This window comes from Mustelus asterias, chromosome 4 (assembly GCF_964213995.1).
Source record: "Mustelus asterias chromosome 4, sMusAst1.hap1.1, whole genome shotgun sequence".
In the NCBI taxonomy this organism is placed as follows: Eukaryota; Metazoa; Chordata; class Chondrichthyes; order Carcharhiniformes; family Triakidae; genus Mustelus; species Mustelus asterias.
In genome coordinates this window covers 152,723,597-152,740,867 of record NC_135804.1, presented here as the reverse complement: position 1 = coordinate 152,740,867, position 17,271 = coordinate 152,723,597, and the positions used below count along the sequence as shown (strand labels likewise).

General features: G+C 45.9%; 1 protein-coding gene across 1 annotated transcript in view; it reads right to left on the bottom strand.

Moving 5' to 3' along the window:
- The window catches only part of gpc4 (glypican 4), a 231,012-nt gene that overhangs the window by 116,630 nt on the left and 97,111 nt on the right, over window positions 1–17,271 (bottom strand). The window contains exon 3 of the mRNA XM_078211991.1: window positions 12,866–13,257. Coding sequence (XP_078068117.1) covers window positions 12,866–13,257 — 392 coding nt within the window. The remainder of the gene's footprint in view (window positions 1–12,865; window positions 13,258–17,271) is intronic.

Here is a 17,271-nt window from a genome sequence, read left to right as displayed (position 1 = left end):
TCTGTCCATGCCCCTCATAATCTTGTCGACTTCTTCTATCAGGTCGCCTCTCAACCTCCGTCGTTCCAATGAGAACAAACCAAGTTTCTCCAACCTCTCCTCATAGCTAATGCCCTCTATACCAGACAACATCCTGGCAAATCTTTTCTGTACCCTCTCCAAAGCCTCCACATCCTTCTGGTAGTGTGGCGACCCGAATTGAACGCTATATTCCAAGTGCAGCCTAACTAAGGTTCTATAAAGCTGCAACATTACTTGCCAATCGACCCAAAAACTGGGATAAATTCAGAATCTTGCAAAGGAGACTAAAAAGATAATAAAGACAGAGAAAATAAACTACGAGGGCAAACAATATAAAGACTGACAATAAGAGATTGCTTAATTTTTGAAAATGTGGTCGAGTGTGTGGATAAGAGTTCAGTTTATGTAGCTTATATGGATTTTAACAAAGCCTTTGACAAGGTTCCACATGGAAGACTAATTGAGAAGGGTGAAGCACATGGAATTCAGGGAAACCTGGCGAGATAGATCTGAAACTGGCTTAGTAGTAGGACACAATGTGTCCTACTACTAAGGATGTGCAGGATATTCTGGAGGGTCTGAAAATAGATAAATCCCCTGGTCCGGATGGGATTTATCCAAGGATTCTCTGGGAGGCAAGAGAAGTGATTGCAGAGCCTCTGGCTCTGATCTTCAGGTCGTCGTTGGCCTCTGGTATAGTACCAGAAGATTGGAGGTTAGCGAATGTTGTCCCATTGTTTAAGAAGGGGAACAGAGACTTCCCCGGGAATTATAGACCGGTGAGTCTCACTTCTGTTGTCGGCAAGATGTTGGAAAAAATTATAAGGGATAGGATTTATAGTTATTTGGAGAGTAATGAATTGATAGGTGATAGTCAGCATGGTTTTGTGGCAGGTAGGTCGTGCCTTACTAACCTTATTGAGTTTTTTGAGAAAGTGACCAAGGAGGTGGATGGGGGCAAGGCAGTGGACGTGGTATATATGGATTTTAGTAAGGCGTTTGATAAGGTTCACCATGGTAGGCTTCTGCAGAAAATGCAGATGTATGGGATTGGGGGTGATCTAGGAAATTGGATCAGGAATTGGCTAGCGGATAGGAAACAGAGGGTGGTGGTTGATAGTAAATATTCATCATGGAGTGCGGTTACAAGTGGTGTACCTCAAGGATCTGTTTTGGGGCCACTGCTGTTTGTAATATTTATTAATGATCTGGATGAGGGTATAGTTGGGTGGATTAGCAAATTTGCTGATGACACCAAAGTCGGTGGTGTGGTAGACAGTGAGGAAGGGTGTCGTAGTTTGCAGGAAGACTTAGACAGGTTGCAAAGTTGGGCCGAGAGGTGGCGGATGGAGTTTAATGCGGAGAAGTGTGAGGTAATTCACTTTGGTAGGAATAACAGATGTGTTGAGTATAGGGCTAACGGGAGGACTTTGAATAGTGTGGAGGAGCAGAGGGATCTAGGTGTATGTGTGCATAGATCCCTGAAAGTTGGGAATCAAGTAGATAAGGTTGTTAAGAAGGCATATGGTGTCTTGGCGTTTATTGGTAGGGGGATTGAATTTAGGAGTCGTAGCGTTATGTTGCAACTGTACACAACTCTGGTGCGGCCGCACTTGGAGTACTGTGTGCAGTTCTGGTCCCCACATTACAGGAAGGATGTGGAGGCTTTGGAGAGGGTGCAGAGGAGGTTTACCAGGATGTTGCCTGGTATGGAGGGGAGATCCTATGAGGAGAGGCTGAGGGATTTGGGATTGTTTTCGCTGGAAAGGCGGCGGCTAAGAGGGGATCTTATTGAAACATATAAGATGATTAGAGGTTTAGATAGGGTGGATAGTGATAGCCTTTTTCCTCTGATGGAGAAATCCAGCACGAGGGGGCATGGCTTTAAATTGAGGGGGGGTAGTTATAGAACCGATGTCAGGGGTAGGTTCTTTACCCAGAGGGTGGTGAGGGATTGGAATGCCCTGCCAGCATCAGTAGTAAATGCGCCTAGTTTGGGGGCGTTTAAGAGATCCGTAGATAGGTTCATGGACGAAAAGAAATTGGTTTAGGTTGGAGGGTCACAGTTTTTTTTTTTAACTGGTCGGTGCAACATCGTGGGCCGAAGGGCCTGTTCTGCGCTGTAATGTTCTATGTTCTATGTACAAAGGATGGTGGTGGAAGGCTGTTTTAGTAACTAAAGGTCATGTCCAGTGGCATACAAGGTTCAGTGCTGATACCCTTATTGTTTTTATATGCATTAATGATATCAATGATAATATGGGGGAAATAGAACATAGAACATAGAACAGTACAGCACAGAACAGGCCCTTCGGCCCACGATGTTGTGCCGACCTTCATCTGAAACCAAGATCAAGCTATCCCACTCCCTACCATCCTGGTGTGCTCCATGTGCCTATCCAATAACCGCTTAAATGTTCCTAAAGTGTCTGACTCCACTATCACTGCAGGCTGTCCATTCCACACCCCAACCACTCTCTGCGTGAAGAACCTACCTCTGATATCCTTCCTATATCTCCCACCATGAACCCTATAGTTATGCCCCCTTGTAATAGCTCCATCCACCCGAGGAAATGATAAACAAGTGTGCAGACAACACCAAGATTTGGAGGGTGGATAATAGCGAAGAAGCTCATAGGTTACAAGAAGGTATAGATAGGTTGGTCACTTGGCAGAACAGTGGCAGATGGTATTTAATCCGGATAAGTGCGTGGTGGTGCACTTTGGAAGAAGTAACAAGACAAAGGATAGAAAACTGGTTGGCTGAGAGGAAACAAAGAGTCGGAATTATGGGTCCTTTTCAAATTGGCAGGCAGTAACTAGTAGGGTGCCACAGGGATCAGGGCTGGGACCCCAGCCAATCACAATATATATTAATGATTTGGATGAGGGAACAAAATGTAACATCTCAAAGTTTGCAGATGATACCAAGTTGGGTGGGAGGGTGAACTGCGACAAGGATGCAGAAATCCTTCAGAATGATCTGGACAGAATAAAGAACAAAGACAATTACAGCACAGGAACAGACCCTTCGGCCCTCCAAGCCTGCAGCGACCATGCTGCCTGACTGAATTGAAACCCCCTACCCTTCCGGGGACCATATCCCTCTATTCCCATCCTATTCATGTATTTGTCCAGACACCCCTTAAAACTCACTATCGTATCTGCTTCCACTATCTCAACCGGCAGCGAGTTCCAGGCACTCACCACCCTCTGTGTAAAAAACTTGCCTTGTACATCTCCCTTTAAACCTTGCCCCTCGCACCTTAAACCTATGCCCCCTAGTAATTGACTCTTCCACCCTGGGAAAAAGCTTTGATTATCCATTCTGTCCATGCCCCTCAATCTTGTGGACTTCTATCAGGTCACCCCTCAACCTCCGCCGTTCCAGTCGTCTATAAAACAACAAAGGGCAGAGATCAGCTAGATAGTCAATGTCTTTTCCCAAAGGTAGGGGAGTCTAAAACTAGAGGGCATAGGTTTAAGGTGAGCGGGGAGAGATACAAAAGGATCCAGAGGGACAATTTTTTCACACAGAGGGTGGTGGTGAGGGTGGAACAAGCTGCCAGAAGTAGTAGTAGTAGAGACGGGTACAATTTTGTCTTTTAAAAAGCATTTAGACAGTTACATGGTAAGATGGGCATAGAGGGATATGGGCCAAATGCAGGCAATTGGGATTAGCTTAGAGGTTCAAAAAAAAGGCAGCATGGACAAGTTGGGCCGAAAGGCCTGTTTCCGTGCTGTAAACCTCTATAACTCTAAGTCTACAAGATTGAGTGAGTGGGCCAATCAATGGCAGATGTAGTATAATTTGGATAAGTGTGAGGTTATTCACTTTGGAAGCATAAACAAGGCGGCAGATTACTACCTGAATGGTTGTAAATTGGGAGAGGGGAGTGTGCAGCGGGACCTGGGTGTCCTTGTGCACCAGTCACTGAAGGTAAGCATGCAGGTGCAGCAGGCGGTAAAGAAGGCAAATGGCATGTTGGCCTTCATTGCGAGAAGTTTCAAGTACAAGAGCAGGGATGTGTTGTTGCAACAAACAGGGCCTTGGGTGAGGCCACACCTAGAATAGCATATGCAGTTTTGGTCTCCTTTCCTTAGGAAGGATGTTCTTGCTCTCGAGGAAGTGCAGCGAAGGTTTACCAGGCTGATTCCAGGCATTACGGGACAGACGTTAGGACAGATTGACTAGGTTAGGGTTGTTTTCGCTGGAGTTCAGACGAATGAGGGGGGGATCTCATGGAGACGTATAAAATTCTAACAGGACTAGACAGGGTAGATGCAGGGAGGATGTTCCCAATGGTGGGGGGAGTCCAGAACCAGGGATCACAGTCTGAGGATTCAGGGTAGACCATTTAGGACGGAGGTGAGGAGACATTTCTTCACCCAAAGAGTGGTGAGCCTGTGGAATTTATTCCCACAGGAAGTAGTTGACGCCAAAACATTGAATGTATTCAAATGGCTGCTAGATCTAGCACTTGGGGCGAATGGGATAAAAGGTTCTGGGGAACAAGCAGGATTAGGCTATTGAGTTGGATGATCAGCCATGAATGGTGGAGGGCCAAATGGCCTCCTCCTGCTCCTATCTTCTATGTTTCTAAAGGAATATTTAATGAATGGCAGCACACCAGAAAGCTCAAGGGAACAGATGGATCTTGGGATTCTTAATCACATATCCCTGAAGCAGGAGAATAGAATAGTTAAGAAGGCATATGGGACACTTTTTTATTTACTTGTAGGATATGTACGTCGCTAGCTGGCCAGCATTTATTGCCCAACTCTAGATGCCCTCAAGGTGGCGCTGGGAGCTGCTGCCTTCTTGAAATGCTGCAGTCCACAAGCTGTGGGTTGACCCACAATGCCATTAGAGAGGAAATTTCAGGATTTTGACCCAGCAACTGCAAATGAACAGCGATATATTTCAAAGTCAGGATGTTGAGTGGCTTGGAGGGGACCTTGCAGGTGGTGATGTTTTGATTTGATGTGATTTATTATTGCCACATGGATAACAGTGAGAAGTATTGTTTCTTGCGCATTATACAAAGCATACCATTCATAGAGAAGGAAACGAGAGAGTGCAGAATGTAGTGTTACAGTCATAGCTAGGGTGTAGAGAAAGATCAACTTAATGCAAGGTAAGTCCATTCAAAAGTCTGACAGCAGCCGGGAAGCTGCTGCTCTTGAATTGGTTTGTACATGACCTCAGACTTATGTATCTTTTTCCCGACGGAAGGAGGTGGAAGAGAAAACGTCCGGGATGCGTGGGATCCTTAATTATGCCGGCTGCTTTGCTGAGGCAGTGGAAAGTGTAGACAGAGTCAATGGATGGGAGGTTGGTTTGCGTGATGGATTGGGCTACATTCACGACCTTTTGTAGTTTCTTGCAGTCTTGGGCAGAGTAGGAGCCATACCAAGCTGTGATACAACCAGAAAGAATGCTTTCTATGGTGCATCTGTAAAAGTTGGTGAGAGTCGTAGCGGACATGCTAAATTTCCTTAGTCTTCTGAGAAAGTAGAGGCGTTGGTGGGCTTTCTTAACTATAGTGTCGGCATGGGGGGACCATAGAACATTACAGCGCAGTACAGGCCCTTCGGCCCTCGATGTTGCGCCGACCAGTGGTACCACCAATCTAAAGCCCCTCTAATCTACACTATTCCAATATCATCCATATGTTTATCCAATAACCACTTGAACGCTCTCAACGTTGACGAGTCCACCACTGCTGCAGGCAGGGCATTCCACACCCTTACTATTCTCTGAGTAAAGAACCTACCTCTAACATCTGTCCTATATCTCTCACCCCTCAATTTAAAGCTATGTCCCCTCGTGCTAGCCAACACCATCCGAGGAAAAAGGCTCTCACTATCCACCCTATCTAATCCTCTGATCATCTTGTATGCCTCTATTAAGTCACCTCTTAACCTTCTTCTCTCTAACGAAAACAACCTCAAGCCCCTCAGCCTTTCCTCATACGGTTTTCCCACCATACCAGGCAACATCCTGGTAAATCTTCTCTGCACCCTTTCCAACACTTCCACATCTTTCCTATAATACGGCGACCAGAACTGTACGCAATACTCCAAATGCGGCCGCACCAGAGTTTTGTACAGTTGCAGCATGACCTCCTGGCTCCGAAACTCAATCCCTCTACCAATAAAAGCTAACACACCGTACGCCTTCTTAACAACCCTATCAACCTGGGTGCCAACTTTCAGGGATCTATGCACATGGACACCCAGATCCCTCTGTTCATCCACACTACCAAGTATTTTACCATTAGCCCAGTACTCTGTATTCCTGTTACTCCTTCCAAAGTGAATCACCTCACACTTTTCCGCATTAAACTCCATTTGCCACCTCTCAGCCCAGCTCTGCAGCTTATCTATGTCCCTCTGTAACCTGCCACTTCCCTCTGCACTGTCTACAACTCCACCGACTTAACTGTCATCCGCAAATTTACTAATCCATCCTTCCACGCCCTCATCCAGGTCATTAATAAAAATGACAAACAGCAGTGGCCCCAAAACAGATCCTTGCGGTACACCACTAGTAACTGAACTCCAGGATGAATATTTCCCATCAACCACCACCCTCTGTTTTCTTACAGCTAGCCAATTCCTGATCCAAACCACTAAATCACCCTCAATCCCATGTGTCTGTATTTTCTGCAAAGGCTTACCATGGGGAACCTTATCAAACGCTTTGCTGAAATCCATATACACCACATCAACCGCTTTACCCTCATCCACCTCTTTGGTCACCTTCTCAAAGAACTCAATAAGGTTTGTGAGGCACGACCTACCCTTCACAAAACCGTGCTGACTATCCCTAATCAAATTATTCCTTTCCAGGTGATTATAAATCCTATCTCTTATAATCCTTTCCAATACTTTGCCCACAACAGAAGTAAGGCTCACCGGTCTATAATTACCAGGGTTGTCCCTACTCCCCTTCTTGAACAAGGGAACAACATTTGCTATCCTCCAGTCTTCTGGCACTGTTCCTGTAGACAATGACGACACAAGGATCAAAGCCAAAGGCTCTGCAATCTCCTCTCTAGCCTCCCAGAGAATTCTAGGATAAATCCCATCCGGCCCAGGGGACTGATCTATTTTTACCCTTTCCAGAATTGCTAACACCTCCTCCTTATGAACATCAATACCATCCAGTCCAACAGCCTGCATCTCAGTACTCCCCTCAACAACACTGTCCCTCTCCAGTGTGAATACCGACGAAAAATATTCATTTAGTGCCTCTCCTATCTCTTCAGACTCCACGTACAACTTCCCACTCCTGTCCTTGACTGGCCCTAATCTTACCCAGGTCATTCTTTTACTCCTGACTTACCTATAGAAAGCTTTAGGGTTTTCCTTGATCCTACCCGCCAAAGACTTCTCATGTCCCCTCCTGGCTCTTCTTAACTCTCTCTTTAGGTCCTTCCTGGCTAACTTGTAACTCTCAAGCACCTCATCTTAACATAAGTCTCCTTCTTCCTCTTCACAAGAGATTCAACCTCCTTAGTAAACCAGGACAGGTTATTGGTGAACTGGACACCTAAAAACCTAAAGCTCTCGACCCTTTCTACTTTGTCCCCATTGATGTAGACAGGGGCATGTTCTCCTTTACGCTTCCTTAAGTCGATGACAATCTCCTTCATTTTGTTGACATTGAGGGAGAGATTATTGTTGCCGCACCAGTTCATCAGATTCTCTATCTCATTCTTGTACTCTGATCAAGTAGGACTGAGTCAGCACAGGTTTGTCAAGGGGAGGTCATGTCTGACAAATCTGTTAAGAGTTCTTCGAGGAGGTAACAAGGAAGTTAGATAAAGGGGAACCAGTGGACGTAATTTATTTAGATTTCCAAAAGGCCTTTGACAAGGTGCCGCATAGGAGACTGTTAAATAAGTTAAGTGCCCATGGTGTTAAGGGTAAGATCCTGGTATGGATAGAGGATTGGCTGACTGGCAGAAGACAGAGTGGGGATAAAGGGTCTTTTTCAGGATGGCAGCCGGTGACTAATAGTGTACCTCAGGGGTCAGTGCTGGGACCACAACTTTTCACAATATACATTAACGATTTGGAGGAAAGAAATGAAGGCACTGTTGCTCAGTTTGCAGATGATACAAAGATATGTAGATGGGCAGGTAGTATTGAGGAAACGGGGGGCTGCAGAAGGACTTGGACAGGTTAGGAGAGTGGGCAAAGAAGTGACAGATGGAATACAATGTGAAGAAGTGTGAGGTTATGCACTTTGGAAGGAGGAATGGAGGCATAGACTATTTTCTAAATGGGAAAATGCTGAGGAAATCAGAAACACAAGGGACTCGGGAGTCCTTGTTCAAGATTCTCTTAAGGTTAACGTGCAGGTTCAGTTGGCAGTTAGGAAGGCAAATGCAATGTTAGCATTCATGTCAAGAGGGCTAGAATACAAGAGTATTTCTGTAAGGTTAGGAGTATTTCTGAGGTTGTATAAGGCTCTGGTCAGACCCCATTTGGAGTATTGAGAGCAGTTTTGGGCCCCGTATCTAAGGAAGGATGTGCTGGCCTTGTTAAGGGTCCAGAGGCGGTTCACAAGAATGATCCCTGGAATGAAGAGTTTGTTGTATGAGGAACGGTTGAGGACTCTGGGTCTGTACTCGTTGGAGTTTAGAAGGATGAGGGGGGATCTTATCGAAACTTACAGGATACTGCGAGGCCTGGATAGAGTGGACATGGAGAGAATGTTTCCACGAGTAGGAAAAACTAGAACCAGAGGGCACAACCTCAGGCTTAAGGGACAATCCTTTGAAACAGAGATGGGGAGGAATTTCTTCAGCTAGAGAGTGGTGAATCTGAGGAACTCTTTACTGCAGAAAGCTGTGAAGGCCAGGTCATTGAGTGTCTTTAAGATAGAGATGGATAGGTTCTTGATTAATAAGGGATCAGGGGTTATGGGGAAAAAGCAGGAGAATGGGAATGAGAAAAATGTCAGCCATGATTGAATGGTGGAGCAGACTCGATGGGCCAAGTGGCCTAATTCTGCTCCTATGTCTTATACCCCAGATCCTACCGCTCTTCTATCAATTTGGCACTTCTTTCACATAAGGTCTGGGTCCTCCTTATACTTCTTACAGAAAGGTACCACTTCACATTATATACCACCTATTCTGAAGGTCACTTGCCAATTACATGTCCATTCTGTAAGTTTAATAATGTCATATCTGTTATAAATATCTAGTTCATGGTTCATTGCAAGTTCTAGGAAGTTCAACTGTAGAAAATGGAACTAAAGCAGTTTGAAGACTATTGCACTTAGAGAGTTGGGGCCATAGTGCTTTAAGGGGTTAACAGCTAAAAAGGTATGACATAAAACAGCAGATGGGCTTAACTGGGCAATTGGAGACAAGAGGTGAAATTTTCCCGTCCCGCCCACCACGGGGATCGGAGCCGGCAGGGGTTGGACCATGAAAGGTCTGTTGATCTCAGACGGAACTTCCCGGTCCTGGGGCAAGCACAGCTGGAAAACCCTGCCCAAGGTGTCTACAATGCTTGCAAGGTAAAGCAGCCCAAATTTTGTTTTTGCTTTGGGAGTTAGAGCTGCAATTAATTTAAAAGCTTTGAGTGTGCTCTAGAAAGGCAACATTGTCATGGAGCTGGGAAGAGCTTAAGAACATTTCTGGGTTTCAATTTATCTGTGTTTGCTGGGGAGTGAGTCTTCTGAAGCAGGGCAAAGGCCAGACTGAAAAGGCAGTGCTAAAAGTAGCTTTCAGGGAGCAAATGTTGTTGCTGTTAGCTGACTATGTGTAGTTGGGACTTAGAAATTCCAGCAGCCATTTACTAGCCCTGTGCCGTTAGGACTCAGTAAAAGTCCCGGCGAGCTGAGAAGGTGGCAGAAAGTAACTAGTTCATGCTGGAAAGATTTAAGGCTCAGGAGAAGCCCTGGGAGCTATTTATAGTTTTGTGTAGCTGAGGAAATTGGGATTTGGTGAAATTCAGGGGCAATACCAGCCCAGTGAACCCAGCCGGCTGTTAAAGAGCTGAAACTTCACAGAGGCTGGAGATTAGACTCGGAAATCCGAGTGAACAGAGTCTCAGTACATGGGATTGAAACCCTGGGAGGTGTGCACTCACTGAGGCAGTTGAGGTTGGAGCGGTTTTATGGGATTTCACGGCCTGGTCTTAAATAGTGAAAAGCTTGGAATCCTTCGTTAGGAAGACAGAGTTTCAACACGATTGGTTGGCACACGGTGTTTACTGATGTCTGAGTGTGTTGCTGAGAATATGTCTTGGTGGCATTATTCTACAGTATAATATGTTTGATCATTTGCCTGTTAATACACTGTTACATTATATAAACACTGAATGTTAATAAGGCACATATTGTGAATTGTTTTATCTTTTGACCTTAGAAACATAGAAAAACTACAGCACAAACAGGCCCTTCGGCCCCACAAGTTGTGCCGAACATATCCCTACCTTCTAGGGCTACCTATAACCCTCCATCCTATTAAGTCCCATGTACTCATCCAGGAGTCTCTTAAAAGTCCCTATTGAGTTTGCCTCCACCACCACTGACGACAGCCGATTCCACTCGCCCACCACCCTCTGTGTGAAAAACTTCCCCCTAACATTTCCCCTGTACCTACCCCCCCCAGCACCTTAAACCTGTGTCCTCTTGTAGCAGACATTTCCTGGGAAAAAGCCTCTGAGAGTTCACCCGATCTATGCCTCTCAACATCTTATATACCTCTATTAGGTCTCCTTTCATCCTACGTCTCTCCAAGGAGAAAAGACCGAGCTCCCTCAGCCTATCCTCATAAGGCATGCCACTCAATCCTGGCAACATCCTTGTAAATCTCCTCTGCACCCTTTCAATCATTTCCACATCCTTCCTGTAATGAGGCGACCAGAACTGAGCACAGTACTCCAAGTGGGGTCTGACGAGGGTCTTATATAGCTGCATCAATATCCCCCGACTCCTAAACTCAATCCCTCGATTGATAAAGGCCAGCACACCATACGCCTTCTTAACCACCTCCTCCACCTGCGGGGCCGATTTTAGAGTCCTATGGACCTGGACCCCAAGGTCCTTCTGATCCTCTACAGTACTAAGAGTCTTTCCCTTTATATTGTACTCCTTCATCCCATTTGACCTGCCAAAATGGACCACTACGCATTTATCTGGGTTGAAGTCCATCTGCCACTTCTCTGCCCAGTCTTGCATCCTATCTATGTCCCTCTGTAACTTCTGACATCCCTCCAGACTATCCACAACCCCACCAACCTTCGTGTCGTCGGCAAACTTACCAACCCATTCCTCCACTTCCTCATCCAGTTCATTTATGAAAATGACAAACAGCAAGGGTCCCAGAACAGATCCCTGGGGCACACCATTGGTGACCGACCTCCATTTAGAAAAAGACCCCATCTATACCCACTCTCTGCCTCCTTTGGGCAAGCCAGTTCTGGATCCACAGGGCAGCAGCCCCTTGGATCCCATGCCCTCTCTGTACTGCCTTGTACAGTAAAGCTTATTTCTGTTTGATCAAAATCCGTGGAATCTTGTGACTTTATTGTCTGAGCAAGTATGTTAAATCTCAAATTCTGTCTACTTTCAACAAAACATATTGGTCACAAAAGCATGGGGGTGTGGTCCAGAATCAAAATACATCTGTAAATATCTATTGATAAACTATAAATAAATAAGCTCAATTGTTTATCTATAAAACTAAATGGGTTAAGCTGGTTTCTGATGTTTAACATGAAAGTAAAAATTCAACTTATCATCACTGTGCCAAATGTACCTTCCATTTAGGGAGAAGGATTGTTATCAGTAATTTCACAGACAGTGGCTGGAACTTTATAGCCCTTCATGCTGGTGGGAGCTTCTGGTCCTGCCGATGGCACATTCCCGCCGCACATTTCTCAGCATCATGGGGTGCATTCAATGGGAAACCCCACTGACAACAATGGGACCAGAAGTTTAACATCAGAACAACGGGCGAAATTTTCCCCCCAAAAAACTGAGAGTCATAATGGCAAGAATACTGCAGCAATACATGCTGGCCCATCAGGCGCACTCTGGAACTCAATCGTCCCATACTGAGTCATTCCTTGCAAAAATGATTAGTCTCGGGCCAGTACTGGCGGGGGTGCCTAAACACTCCAGTGCGCTCGGTCTCCATTTCACAAGGGCATCCCAATCTTACAGAGCATGGGAGAACTCCCCTCCCTCCCATCACGGACATCAGGACCCCCCCGTCTTCACAGCTTGTTTCCTCATCCCCTCCCCAACATGGGTCACCAGCATCAATGCATTGGGACCCACCTGCCACCACCCACCCCAGCCGCATCATGACCCTCCCTTCATGCGCCATTCCTGCACGACCCCCATGCCATAGCAACCCCCCCCCCATCATGGCCCCCACTCACCCCACACCCCCTTGGCACTGTCAGGGTGCCTGGTGGGCACTGCCCAGCAATGCCCCCAATCACCAGCTTCAATGGCCTCCGATTCCCTTAGCGTGGCCAGTGGAGACCAGCAGTGATACGCACTGTTCTCGTGCTGCACCCAAAGGTTGGAAGATCCAAAGAGCTGAGAGAACGGGCTATGCATATTTAAATGCTACTTTAAATCTACTAATCGGCCTCACACCATTAGAAAGGGAGCAGGACTATTTCAAACTGTTTTTAAACATAGACACAGTGTGACGCCAGACACAAATCCAATTTTCTGGTCCTCATGCTAGTTTTTGGGATTGGCGTGATCTGTGTCCAGCACCACAAGGTAGGAAAATTGCCCCCATTGTATAAGGGACACTGTAAACCTTGATCATAGAAAAACATTTTCTTTACTTACCGTGGACACTTTGCTGACTACATCTTGTGCGACATCGAGACCTTGTGCAAAAGTTCGAGCAGCAATAAATGCCCTTGTCACCTGAAGCTTTAGCTTGCGTGGTACATCTCCAAATGGCTTCAGCTGCTCGGTATATTTGCTTACACATTCCAGATATTCTTCAGTGAAATGATACTGAGGGTTCACCAACTGAAACATGCGCTCCAGGAGACGAGCCCAGAAGTCACTCAGCATGTCCTCCAGATTTAGATTTCCAACCACATAGTACTTCTTCATTTCCTTAAATAGGTCCTGGAATACCACTGAGTTTTGCATATATAGTTGTCCATAAGTACGCACAAACATATCATTCAAGGATTTCTCTGCATTCTCTATCAGTTCCTTGAAGAAGTCTGTGGAAAGGAATGATTGACATCCATTATTAGCTGATTAAAATGAACCAATCTTTAACATAAACTTTCATACCTATTAGAGGGTAGGGTTCTGAAGACTGTGGAGGAACAGAGAGATCTTGGGGTCCATATCCACAGATCTCTAAAGGTTGCCACTCAAGTGGATAGAGCTGTGAAGAAGGCCTATAGTGTGTTAGCTTTTATTAACAGGGGGTTGGAGTTTAAGAGCCGTGGGGTTATGCTGCAACTGTACAGGACTTTGGTGAGACCACATTTGGAATATTGTGTGCAGTTCTGGTCACCTCACTATAAGAAGGATGTGGAAGCGCTGGAAAGAGTGCAGAGGAGATTTACCAGGATGCTGCCTGGTTTGGAGGGTAGTTCTTATGAGGAAAGGTTGAGGGAGCTAGGGCTGTTCTCTCTGGAGCGGAGGAGGCTGAGGGGAGACTTAATAGAGGTTTATAAAATGATGAAGGGGATAGATAGAGTGAACGTTCAAAGACTATTTCCTCGGTGGATGGAGCGATTACAAGGGGCATAACGATAGGGTTCAGGGTGGGAGATACAGGAAGGATGTCAGAGGTAGGTTCTTTACGCAGAGAGTGGTTGGGGTGTGGAATGGACTGCCTGCAGTGATAGTGGAGTCAGACACTTTAGGAACATTTAAGCGGTTATTGGATAGGCACATGGAGCACACCAGGATGATAGGGAATGGAATAGATTGATCTTGGTTTCAGATAAAGCTCGGCACAACATCGTGGGCCAAAGGGCCTGTTCTGTGCTGTACTGTTCTATGTTTTATGTTCTAGAACATAGAACATAGAAAAGCTACAGCAGAAACAGGCCCTTCGGCCCACAAGTTGCGCCGAACATGTCCCTACCTACTAGGCTTACCTATAACCCTCTATCTTACTAACTTCCATGAACTTATCCAAAAGTCTCTTAAAAGACCATATCGAATCCACCTCCACCACCACTACCGGCAGCCGGTTCCACGCACCCACCACCCTCTGAGTGAAAAACTTACCCCTAACATCTCCTCTGTACCTACTCCCCAGCACCCTAAACCTGTGACCTCTTGTGGCAACCATTTCAGCCCTGGGTAAAAGCCTCTGAGAATCCACTCTATCAATACCTCTCAACATCTTATACACCTCTATCAGGTCACCTCTCATCCTTCGCCTCTCCAAGGAGAAAAGACCTAGCTCTCGCAACCTATCCTCATAAGGCATGCCACCTAATCCAGGCAACATCCTTGTAAATCTCCTCTGCACCCTTTCTATGGCTTCCACATCCTTTCTGTAATGAGGCGACCAGAACTGGGCACAGTGCTCCAGGTGGGGTCTGACCAGGGTCCTGTACAGCTGCAGCATTATCTCCCGATTTCTAAACTCAATTCCTCTATTGATGAAGGCCAGGATTCCATACGCCTTCTTAACCACAGCCTCTACCTCCGACGCTGCTTTGAGCGTCCTATGAACCCGGACCCCAAGATCCTTCTGATCTTCCACACTGCCAAGCGTTTTACCCTTAATATTATATTCTTTCATTCTATTCGACCTGCCAAAATGAACCACCACACACTTATCTGGGTTGAAGTCCATCTGCCACTTCTCCGCCCAGTCTTGCATCTTATCTGGGTGTACAGGCACACGCTGGGATCGTTTAAGACTTATCTAGATAACCACATGAACAGACTGGGAATAGAGGGATACAAAAGAATGGTCGAGTGGGCACATGAGCGGCGCAGGCTTGGAGGGCCGAAGGGCCTGTTCCTGTGCTGTATTGTTCTTTGTTCTTATCTATGTCTCGTTGCAACTGCTGACATCCCTCTACACTACCCGCAACACCACCAACCTTTGCATCATCAGCAAACTTGCCAACTCATCCTTCCACTTCCTCATCCAGGTCATTTATAAAAATCACACAAAGAGTAAGGATCCCAGAACAGATCCCTGGGGCACTCCACTGGTGACTGACCTCCATGCTGAAAAAGACCCATCTACAACCACTCTTTGCCTTCTGTGGGCAAGCCAGATCTGAATCCACAAGGCAATGTCCCCTTGTATCCCATGCCCCTTCACTTTCTCAATAAGCCTTGCATGAGGCACCTTATGAAACGCCTTGCTGAAATCCATATAAACTACATCTACCGCTCTTCCCTCATCTATGTGTCTAGTTACATCTTCAAAAAATTCAATTAGGCTCGTAAGGCATGGTCTGCCTTGGACAAAGCCGTGCTGGCTATTTCTGATCATACTATTCCTCTCCAGATGTTCATAAATCCTGCCTCTCAGGATCTTCTCCATCAACTTACCAACCACTGAGGTTAGACTCACTGGTCTATAATTTCCCGGGCTATCTCTTCTCCCTTTCTTGAATAACGGAACCACATCCGCAATCCTCCAATGCTCCGGAACCTCTCCCGTCTCCATTGATGACGCAAAGATCATCGTCAGAGGCTCAGCAATCTCTTCCCTCACCTCCCACAGTAACCTGGGGTACATCCCATCCGGTCCCGGCGATTTATCTAACTTGATGCTTTTCAAAAACTCCACCTCTTTCCTAATGCCCACATGCTCAATCTTCTCAGTCCACTGCAAGTCTGCACTGCAACTACCAAGATCCTTTTCCACTGTGAATACTGAAACAAAGTATTCATCGAGTACCTCTGCTATTTCTACCGGTTCTATACAGACTTTCCCACCGTCACTATTATAACATATTTATCTGACAGGTTAAACTGGGAAACATTATTGTGACATTTGAACTGTAGGAATCAACAAACAAAGACACACCCTTCCTTAGAGCAGTGATGGATAACCGAGGCCAGTGAGTGAGCAGCATGAGAGACCTTCCTTCATCTCAGTGCTTGCAGGATTGAAATTTGGGTTGATCACTAATCCTGACTCCATGAATAAAATTAAATACATTTAATCTGTTTCTCTATAATCAAGGTGGACAGTGTCCCTTATACAATGAGGGTGGCACAGTGGTTACTGCTGCCTCACAGCGCCAGGGACCCAGGTTCAATTCCCGGCTTGGGTCACTGTCTGTGTGGAGTTTGCACATTCTCCCCGTGTCTGCATGGGTTTCCTCCGGGTGCTCTGGTTTCCTCCCACAGTCCAAACATGTGCGGGTTAGGTGGATTGGCCGTGCTTAATTGCCCCTTAGTGTCAGGGGGATTAGCTCGGGTAAATGCGTGGGGATAGGGCCTGGGTGGGATTGTGGTCAGTGCAGATTTGATGGGCCAAATGGCCTCCTTCTGCACTATAGGATTCTATGATACAAAAAAACGAGTTATAGAAAATGTTCAATCATTTAAATATTAATAGAACTATCAACTTCAAATGGTTACAGCAAAATAAATGTTGACACTTTGGATGCAGAGGCAGTGCATGACTCTCAGTCAATGTTGTGTGTAATTAGCATGCGCCTCACTTCGCTTGCCCTGGCTTTCATTGTGTACTTCCTCAGTTATACTGGTAGAAAAATAACTCCACAGATGCAAATCAGTGAAATGTGACAACACTGCACATGGCCAACGGTCAACAAAATTCTCGTGGGCACATTCAGAATCCAGATGGGCCGCAATTGTCCACCAGTGCTTTGAGGATTCGCTTCCACGCTATTGTCAATGACTCCAGAGGTGGTGAATAGTACTATACAAGTTTCTGCTGTTACCCTTTCCCATTCAATCCGCATGACAGAACAGGGATCGTTCAGTCACTCCCTGGTTAGATGGTATTGTCAGAATGTCTAATTTCATGATTATGTTGGAGGAGTATAACTTAGTTTTGGGGCAATTAAGTAACGAACAAAGAACAAAGAGAACAAAGAAAATTACAGCACAGGAACAGGCCCTTCGGCCCTCCAAGTCTGCACCGACCCTGCTGCCTGACTTAACTAAAACCCCCTACCCTTCTGGGGACCATATCCCTCTATTCCCATCCTATTCATGTATTTGTCAAGATGCCCCTGAAGTTTAAAGTTTATTTATTAGTGTCACAAGTA